The sequence below is a fragment of the Cinclus cinclus genome, unplaced genomic scaffold, assembly GCF_963662255.1.
Source record: "Cinclus cinclus unplaced genomic scaffold, bCinCin1.1 SCAFFOLD_181, whole genome shotgun sequence".
NCBI lineage: Eukaryota > Metazoa > Chordata > Aves > Passeriformes > Cinclidae > Cinclus > Cinclus cinclus.
Genome location: NW_026912259.1, coordinates 1 through 9372, shown reverse-complemented (window position 1 = coordinate 9372; position 9372 = coordinate 1). Strand labels below are relative to the sequence as shown.

Sequence of the window (9372 nt, the reverse complement as noted above, 5' to 3'; positions counted from 1 at the left end):
GAAGACCATTAATTAGCATTAATAAATCAGGGTTTAATCGGAGTTAATCGGGGCACAGGAAGAAAATTAAGATCACAGTGCAGGATGAAATGGAAAAAAAAAATAAATAACAAAATCAAGAGCAACCTGGGATGGTAGATGGGCAGCACCAGAGAAAGGGATGAAAGAAGACCAGGGACAGAGAAGGGGACACAAGGATCCCATGGGGAACAACAGCCAGAACTCCACATTTCCCGAGGGCATTCCCCCTGATCCTGACCTTAAAAAATAACCTGAAAAATCCTAAAACCGCCCTGAAAAAAAACCTGTGAATACCCTAAAAAAAATTCCCAGCCACGTCCTTAAAAAAAAAAAAAAAAAAAAAAAAATAAAAAATACAAACTTCAAATCCCTCCAAGGATTCCCCAAAGTCCTCCACGGAGTTCCCACTCTTCACCGGGACCCCCCAAACTACTCCCCTCCCCGAGACCCCGCTGTGAGCATCCCCACCCCCTCCCCCAACCCTTCAAACCCCCACCTCCCTCCCCAAAAATCAAACAAGGCTGAGGCGGTGCCAAAGCTCAGTGGCCAGTTTATAAAAAGGGGGGGCTCGGGGGCCCCCCCGTATCAACATATGTACAGGGGACAGGGGCATGTACAGGTATTTACACCCCCCGGGGGTATTTACAGAGCTGGGGGGGAGGGGGGGCCCCAGCAAGGGGGTGGGGGGAGGGGCAGACACCCCCTCCCCACCCCCCCTCACATCACACCCCCCCACCCCCCCTCCCCTCAGCAGGGTCCCAGCACCTCCCCACCACGGACACGCCCCAAGTTTCTACAAGAAACAGCCAAAAAAAACCAAAAAACAAAAAAAAAACAAAAAAAAAAAAACCACCAACCAAAAAAAAAAAAAAAAAAACAAAAAAACAGGGTAAAAGAGCGTTTTTCAAGGGGGGGGAGGGGAGCGGTGACGTCACGGTGATGTCACGGTGACGTCACCGCGGGCACCACGAGGCGGGGGGAGGGGCGGCAACGTCCCAGGCACGGCGCCGGTGACGGCGGCACCCGCGGTCAACGGCCGTGGCCGAAGGTCGGCCACGGGGACCTGTCCGGCCGCCCTCGGCCTTGTCACGTCAGCAGCGACGGCCGCGCATCGGGCACGGCGGCCGGAGGCCGACTCCGGCCATCCTCGTGTCCCAGGCGGTCCCCAGGTCGACCCCGGTGGCCAAACACGAAGCCTCGGCGGCCGAACGCCGACCCCGGCACGTCCTCAAGACGCCGGCGGCCCCCTAACGCCAACTGTGGCAGGTAAACACCAACCCCGCGGCCAAAACTCAAACTGAGGATGTCCAAAATCAACCTCAAGCGACCGAAACCCGAGCGTGGCCGCCCCGAGCTCCCCTTCCCGGCACGGCCCGGCCCCGGCAGCTGGCCAGCGTGGCTAATTGAGGGTGCCGCGGCAGCTCTCGGTGCGGCACAGGCAGGGGATCTTGGTGTCCTCGATGGGGAATTTGTAGTCGTAGGTGATCTCTTCGTTGACACCGATCGCCTGCTTCGAGTAGATGACGATTTTCTTCTGCGCCTCGATGGTGATGACCTTGGCGTAGCAGTTGGGCTGGTGGGGGGGAGGCACGAGGGGTCAGCGGGGACCCCCCGGCGTCCCCCTCCCCGGAAAGGCGGGGCCCGCCCGGGCTCACCGTGCAGCAGTGGTTGATGAAGCGGGCCAGGTTGCCGCACTTCGTGGCGTCGATGATGGTGTCGTGGTCCACGCGGAACAGGTAACTGCTGCCGATGCCCTCCTGGGCGTAGCGCTTCTCCCGCATGTCGGCCACCACCTGTGGGCCACCCCGGGGGTCACCGTGGCCACCGAGTGACCCCCGGACGTCCTTCTGGGCAAGGGTGGGGGCCCTCACAACAACCGCGGTGGGCAAAGGTCGATCGTGCTGGCCCAAAGTCAACTGTGATGGCCAAGGAACAACTGCAATGGCCAACAAACTACTGCGATGGCCAATGAACCACTGTGATGGCCCAAAGTCAACTGCGATGGCCAAGGAACAACTGTGATGGCCAACGAACCACTGTAATGGCCCAAAGTCAACTGCGATGGCCAATAAACCACTGTGATGGCCCAAAGTCAACTGCGATGGCCAATAAACCACTGTGATGGCCCAAAGTCAACTGCGATGGCCAATGAACCACTGTGATGGCCCAAAGTCAACTGCGATGGCCAATGAACCACTGTGATGGCCCAAAGTCAACTGTGATGGCCAATGAACCACTGTGATGGCCCAAAGTCAACTGCGATGGCCAAGGAACAACTGTGATGGCCAACGAACCACTGTAATGGCCCAAAGTCAACTGTGATGGCCAATGAACCACTGTGATGGCCCAAAGTCAACTGCGATGGCCAAGGAACAACTGTGATGGCCAACGAACCACTGTAATGGCCCAAAGTCAACTGCGATGGCCAATAAACCACTGTGATGGCCCAAAGTCAACTGCGATGGCCAATGAACCACTGTGATGGCCCACAGTCAACTGTGATGGCCAACGAACAAGTCTGGAGGTCAAATGCTCACTAGAGAAGCCCAAACTCATCCACGGTGGCCAAAAGTCAAGTGCAGACGCTAAATGTCAAGTACAAGTGGGCAGATACCAACCACAACGGGCGGAACTCAAGCGTGTTGGAAACTGTGAGACACCTGAAGGTGGCAGAACGTAACCTTGGGCCATTCAGGGACCGCCAAGGGAGGTAGCCAGAGGCCAGGGGGTGCCCGACGGGTCTCTGCGGGTCACCAGAGAGGGCCAGGAGGTGACACCGTGACACCAGGGGCTAGGAGGTGGCAAGGGCTTCCCCGGGAGTCCCCGTGGGGACACTGGGGGAGGTGTGGGGACACCAACCTGGCGGATGTTCTGCCCCACGTACTCGATGACCATCTCATCGGCCGCGATGGGCTCCATGGCGAACAGGCCCCACTCGTGAATCCGGCTGCGGCCGAACCGGAGCCGCTTCTTCCGGAACTGGGGGACAAGGGGACGTGGGGAGGCGTCACCCCACGGGAGAAGGGACAGCGTGGGGGGACACGGTGGAACGCGTCGTCGGGGAACGCGACAAGGGGACACGGAAAGGACGCGGACGCGGCAGGAGGGAGGCGCGGGGGACGCCGGGGTAACGCCGGGATGACCAGAGGGACACCGGGCGAGCACGGACCCACCTTGAGCTGGTTGAGCTTGAGCAGGTCGCTATCCGGCAGCGCGGCCGAGCCGATGGCGCTGAGCAGGCGCCGCTGCTCCGAGCGTCGCTCCGACAGCACCCGGTTGGGACCCTGGGGACACGGGGACACCGCGGTGGGCACGGCAGGGACAGCGGGGACAGAGGGGGGGTCCCCCCGGGGTCCTCACCTGGGTGTCGGGAGCGTCGGGGTCGGGGCGGGGGGCGGGGCAGGGCCGCAGGTACCGCGCCTTCTCGCGCCGGCTGATGGGGTAATAGCCCTCGCTGCGGGCGCTGCCCGTCCGGTGCTCCCGGCACTCCGGCCACCGGCGCCGGCGCCGCGGGCTGCTCGTCCTCGTCAGTGAGGGACGCGGGTCAAGGGGACAACGGGCGGCAAGGGGACGCCGGGAGAACGTCCCGGACGCGTCCGGCGCCGATTCCCGCCGTCCCGACCGACCCAAGGGGCTCGTCCCAAACCCGCCCCAACCGCCCCCGACCGCGCGTCCCCAACGCCCGTCCCGCGGTGCCCGTGGCCCCCCCATCCCCGGTCCCCAAGGATATCGGTGTGGTGCACCCAGTGCGTGTCGTTCAGCCAGTGCGCGGCCCCGTCCTGCTGCAGCAGCCGCTCGTAGGTGACTCGCAGGAACCGCGCGTCCTCGGCGTCCAGCCCGGCGCTCCAGATGTCGTACAGGATCGTCATCTGCTCGAACTCGCTGCGCGGCGCGAACGCGGCGGGCGGCGACGCCGGGGGGACGCCGCGAGGGCGCAGCCAGCGCCGGGCGCCGCCGGAGCCTTCGCTGCTGCTGCCGCCGCCGCCGCTGCCGTCGCTGTCGTCGTCGTCGTCGTCGCTCGAGGACGACGGCGGGGGCGGCCGGTGCCGTTTACGCCGCGCGGGCGGGGCCGCGGCGACCCCCGCGTCCCCGTCGGTGATCCCGGGCGGGGTCGGCTCGGCCACCACCTCCTCGGGGGCTTCCAGCACCTCCGCGGCGGAGGCCTCCAGGCACGGGCCGGGGCCGGCGGGCGCGGCCGGCGGAGTTTTGGGGGGCCCCGCCCGCGCCGGCACGGCGTAGTTGTGCTCCAGCAGAAACGGGGGGTCCCGGGGGGGCGAGGCGGGGGCGGCGTCGTCGGCGTCGCCCTCGGAGTCGTCGTCGGCGTCGCTGCCGCGGGTGAGGGCGATGGCCGCCAGCACCGCCAGGTCCCCCCCGCTCCGGGGACACCTCTGGGCGCCGCTCTGCGCTCCCCGGGCCAGCTCCAGCAGCGAGGTGGCCCCCAGGTGCTCGGCGGGGGCGCGGGGGGGAGGGCGGCGGGGCGGGGGGCGGCGGGGGGGACCCCCGGGGGCTCCCCCGAAATCGTCGCCGCCGCCCCCCCAGCTCTTGACCAGCGAGGCGTGGTCGGCCGGGAGGTTGGACACCGGCCTGGGGGGGGGCGGCGGGGGCGGCCTGGGGGGGTCTCTGCGGCGGGGGGGGGGGCACCGGGGGAGGGGGGGGTTTGGCGGGGGGGGGCGGGGAGAGGCGGGGGAGGGGGAGGGGAGGTCGGCGGGGGGGGAGGGGCCGGGCAGGGCTCCTCGGTCTTGCGGCGTTTTTTGGGGGGGGGCAGCAGCGGGATGGGGGAGGAGGGGCGTGGTGGGGGGGGAGGGGCTGCAAGAGAGAAGGGGGGGGCGGAGGGAGGGGGGGTCAGTGCAGGGGGAACGCCCCGAAATTTGGGGATACCCCTCAGCACTGAGGGAAACCCCCCGAAATGAGGAGAAAAAGGTGTGTGGGGGTGGAACTCACCTGGTTTGGGCGAGGGGGGCCGGGGGGGCTCCTCGGGCTCGTCCTCAGAGGAAGAGGAGGAGGAAGAGGAGGAAGATGAGGAGGAAGATGATGATGAGGAGGAGGAGGATGGGGGGCGTGAGGAGGAGCTGCTGGAGGTGCTGCCCCCCCCGCCCTCCTCGTACAGCGAGAACTTGGAGGAGCCTTCGCTGGCAGCTTCGGCCTCATCCTCTTCCTCTTCCTCCTCCTCCTCCTCCTCTGTGGGGACATGGGCTGACATCAGCCAGGTCACTTTCCCCTGCCCTACAACACGGCCAACCCCCCTCCCATGTCCCCAAATCCTGTCCCCGTGTCCCCACATGTCCCCCCCGTGTCCCCCTCTGTCCCTCCATGTCCCCCAATGTCCCCGTGTCCCCCCGTGTCCCCGCATGTCCCACCACTGTCCCCGTGTCCCCCCGTGTCCCCGCATGTCCCACCACTGTCCCCGTGTCCCACCATGTCCCCACATGTCCCCGCATGTCCCACCACTGTCCCCGTGTCCCCCCGTGTCCCACATGTCCCCACATGTCCCACCACTGTCCCCGTGTCCCCCCGTGTCCCACATGTCCCCACATGTCCCACCACTGTCCCCGTGTCCCCCCGTGTCCCACCATGTCCCCGCATGTCCCACCACTGTCCCCGTGTCCCCCCGTGTCCCACATGTCCCCACATGTCCCACCACTGTCCCCGTGTCCCCCCGTGTCCCACATGTCCCTGCATGTCCCACCACTGTCCCCGTGTCCCCCCGTGTCCCCTCACCCTGTCCCTGCCGGGGGGGTCCGCCCCGTCTCTCGCTGTCCCTGCGGCTCTGGGGGAGGGGCTGCTCCCCCTTCCCCCTCCTCCTCCTCCTCCTCTGCGCTGCTTCGGCCTCGTTCTCCTCCTCCTCCTCCTCCTCCTTTGAGGGTGGATAAAGCACACAGAGGGGTCGAGGGGGGGGGGGTTGGTTTTTTGGGGGTGGGGGGGGGGGTCCCGAGATGTTTTTTTCGGGGGGGGTTTAGGGGGTCCCACCTTGGCCGAGGAGGATTCCTCGGACGCTTCCTCCCCCTCGCTGTCCAGCCGGAAAAGCTTCCGGCGCTTCCCGGCGGCCTCGGCACGGGGGGGGCTCCTTGTCTGGGGTGGGGGGGTGGGAATTGAGTTTTTTTTGGGGGGTTTTGGGGGATTTGAGGGGTCGTACAAGGGGAATTTAGGGGGTCCTGGACCATCCCGTGGGGGATTTGGGGGATTGAGGTGGTGGGGGGGGGGGGGGGTGGGATTTAGGGGAATCCTGGAGGATTCTGGGGAGGATTTTTGGGGTTTTTAGGGAGGGGTCTTACCATCCTCATCCTCCTCCGGGGGGGTGGGGGGCCGGGGTCGTTTCTCCTCCCCCCCCTCACCGAGCTCTGAGGGTTCTTTCCGCTTCACCTGGACGGGGGCGGGGGGGAAAATGGGGAAAAATGCAGAAAAAATGGGGGGGGGGGGGGAAAAAAAAAAAGAGAGGAACGGGGTTGAGGAAAAAAAAAAAAAAAACCACAAAATCGGTGAAAAACGGGGAAAAAAAAAAAGCAAAAAAAAAAAAAGAGAAAAAAAAAATTCTCTGGAACTCCTAAAAATCCTCCCCAAAAACGAACACCCAGCACCCCAAATTCTCCCAAAAGGAGACTTCTGCAAAAAAATCCAAACGCCCAAAATCCCCCCAAATTTGACCTTGAAGAAGGGAAGGTTCAGGGACCACCCCCCACCAAAATGGGGGTTTCCTTCAAGAGAGAGACCAGGACCCCCCCCAAAATCAGTACTTTGAGGGAGGGGTGACTGAGGGACCCCCAGGACCCCCCAAAATCCTGCCATGACATCCCAAAATCCCCCCAAGACCCCCCAAAACCCCTCAGGACCCCCCACATTTGGGTACCTTGAAGGAGGGGAGCCTGAGGGCCCCCCTGGATTCCCCAGAATCCCCCCCAGGACCCCCCCAAAACCCTCCATGACCCCCCAAAATCCCCCTCAGGACCCCCCAAATTTGGGTACCTCAAAGGAGGGGAGACTGAGAGCCCCCCAAAATCCCCCCCAGAACCCCTCAGGACCCCCCAAATTTGGGTACCTTGAAGGAGGGGAGCCTGAGGGCCCCCCGAAGCCCCGAGCCCCCGCCCCGGGCCCAGTCCACGAGGGAGAGGAGGGCGGGGGGCGGCTCCTTCGGCCTCGCCCGCTCGGGGGCCTCGTCCCGGCCCCGCCCCGACTGGAATGGCTGGGGGGGGGAAATTTGGGAAGGGGTCAATGGGAGATTTGGGGGGGTGGGGGTGGGGCTCAGATGAGATTTGGGGGAATTTCAAATAGGATTTGGGGTGGTTGTGGGGACTTCAGGGGGTTTGAAATGGGATTGTGGGGGTCTGAGATGGGATTTGGGGGATCTCAGATGGGATTTGGGGGGGATCTCAGACGGGATTTTGGGGGGGGATCTCAGACGGGATTTTGGGGGGGGATCTCAGACGGGATTTTGGGGGGGGATCTCAGACGGGATTTCGGGGGGATCTCAGGCGGGATTTCGGGGCTGTCTCAGACGGGATTTCGGGGCTGTCTCAGGCGGGATTTCGGGGCTGTCTCAGGCGGGATTTCGGGATTGTCTCAGGCGGGATTTCGGGGCTGTCTCAGGCGGGATTTCGGGGCTGTCTCAGGCGGGATTTCGGGATTGTCTCAGGCGGGATTTCGGGGCTGTCTCAGGTGGGATTTCGGGGCTGTCTCAGGCGGGATTTTGGGATTGTCTCAGGCGGGATTTCGGGGCTGTCTCAGACGGGATTTTGGGATTGTCTCAGGCGGGATTTTGGGATTGTCTCAGGCGGGATTTCGGGGCTGTCTCAGGCGGGATTTTGGGATTGTCTCAGGCGGGATTTCGGGGCTGTCTCAGGCGGGATTTCGGGGCTGTCTCAGATGGGATTTCGGGGCTGTCTCAGACGGGATTTCGGGGCTGTCTCAGGCGGGATTTCGGGGCTGTCTCAGGCGGGATTTCGGGGCTGTCTCAGGCGGGATTTCGGGGCTGTCTCAGACGGGATTTCGGGATTGTCTCAGGCGGGATTTGGGGGCTGTCTCAGGCGGGATTTCGGGGCTGTCTCAGACGGGATTTTGGGATTGTCTCAGGCGGGATTTTGGGATTGTCTCAGGCGGGATTTCGGGGCTGTCTCAGGCGGGATTTCGGGGCTGTCTCAGATGGGATTTCGGGGCTGTCTCAGACGGGATTTCGGGGCTGTCTCAGGCGGGATTTCGGGGCTGTCTCAGGTGGGATTTCGGGGCTGTCTCAGGCGGGATTTCGGGGCTGTCTCAGGTGGGATTTCGGGGCTGTCTCAGGCGGGATTTCGGGGCTGTCTCAGGCGGGATTTCGGGGCTGTCTCAGGCGGGATTTCGGGGCTGTCTCAGACGGGATTTCGGGATTGTCTCAGGCGGGATTTGGGGGCTGTCTCAGGCGGGATTTCGGGGCTGTCTCAGGCGGGATTTCGGGGCTGTCTCAGGCGGGATTTCGGGGCTGTCTCAGGCGGGATTTCGGGATTGTCTCAGGCGGGATTTCGGGGCTGTCTCAGGCAGGATTTCCCCCCCACCCCCCAAACCCCACGCTGCGTCCCCCACCTTGACCTGCTCCTCCTTGCGCTCCCACCAGGCGTCGAAGGCCCGGAACGCCACGTTCTCCACCATCTTCCTGTTCAAATCCCGCTGCATCGTCGCCTTCATCTCCTGCACCAGCGCCGCCAGCACCCCCTCCACGGGACCCCCCCCAAAAACCCCGGGGGGCTCCGGGGGGGGCGGCGGGGGGGGCGGGGGGGGCGCGGGCTCGGTGCCGGGGGGGTCGCTCCTCCACGAATTGGGGGGAGAAGGGCGGGAAATGGGGAGGGGGAGGGGTGAAGCGAGGAGGGTGGGGGGCGTAGGGGGGCACCCCAAAAGGGGATTTGGAGCCCCCCGAGGCGCGGAGGCGGCTCAGGAGCTGAGTCTGCAGCTGGAAAGAGGCCGGGACCCCCCCCCCCGCCCCAGCGAGAGCCGGCCCCCCCCACCCCCAGGCGCCCCAAAAGGTCGTAAAGGGCCGGGGGGGACCCCCCGAAATCGGGGAGGGGGCGCGGGGGGGGGAGGGTGACGGCCATGAGGGGCTGGGGGGGGCGGGGGAGGGAAGGAGGGGGGAGGTGGGGGCTCCGGGAAGGGGGAGGGGGGCAGAGGGGGAGGGGGGTTGGGGACATCGGCGTCGTCGGAGGAGATTTCCATGTCCTCCCCCGAGGAGACCTGGGGAACGGCAGAAATCCTCCCAGAACGGGGGAAACGGACCCAAAACCTGACCCCAGAACGTCCCAGATCCCCCCAGAACGTCCAGATCCCCCCAGAACGTCCCAGATCCCCCCAGTACGTCCCAGATCCTCCCAGAACGTCCCCAGATCCTCCCAGAAC

The 9372-nt window shown here is 64.6% G+C and overlaps 1 protein-coding gene across 1 annotated transcript; it reads right to left on the bottom strand.

Moving 5' to 3' along the window:
- Positions 1–784: 784 nt before the first annotated feature.
- On the bottom strand, positions 785–9210 carry LOC134057654 (histone-lysine N-methyltransferase SETD1A-like; the record flags this gene model as incomplete). The annotated part of the gene is given in 17 exon segments (XM_062514625.1): positions 785–1594; positions 1677–1814; positions 2881–3000; positions 3195–3305; positions 3382–3551; positions 3752–4157; positions 4160–4827; positions 4963–5199; positions 5740–5875; positions 5989–6085; positions 6155–6173; positions 6294–6381; positions 7055–7198; positions 8569–8763; positions 8765–8962; positions 8964–9080; positions 9166–9210. Coding segments are annotated over 17 exon segments (3063 nt in total), but the record flags the coding sequence as incomplete, so codon positions are not given.
- Positions 9211–9372: the final 162 nt, after the last annotated feature.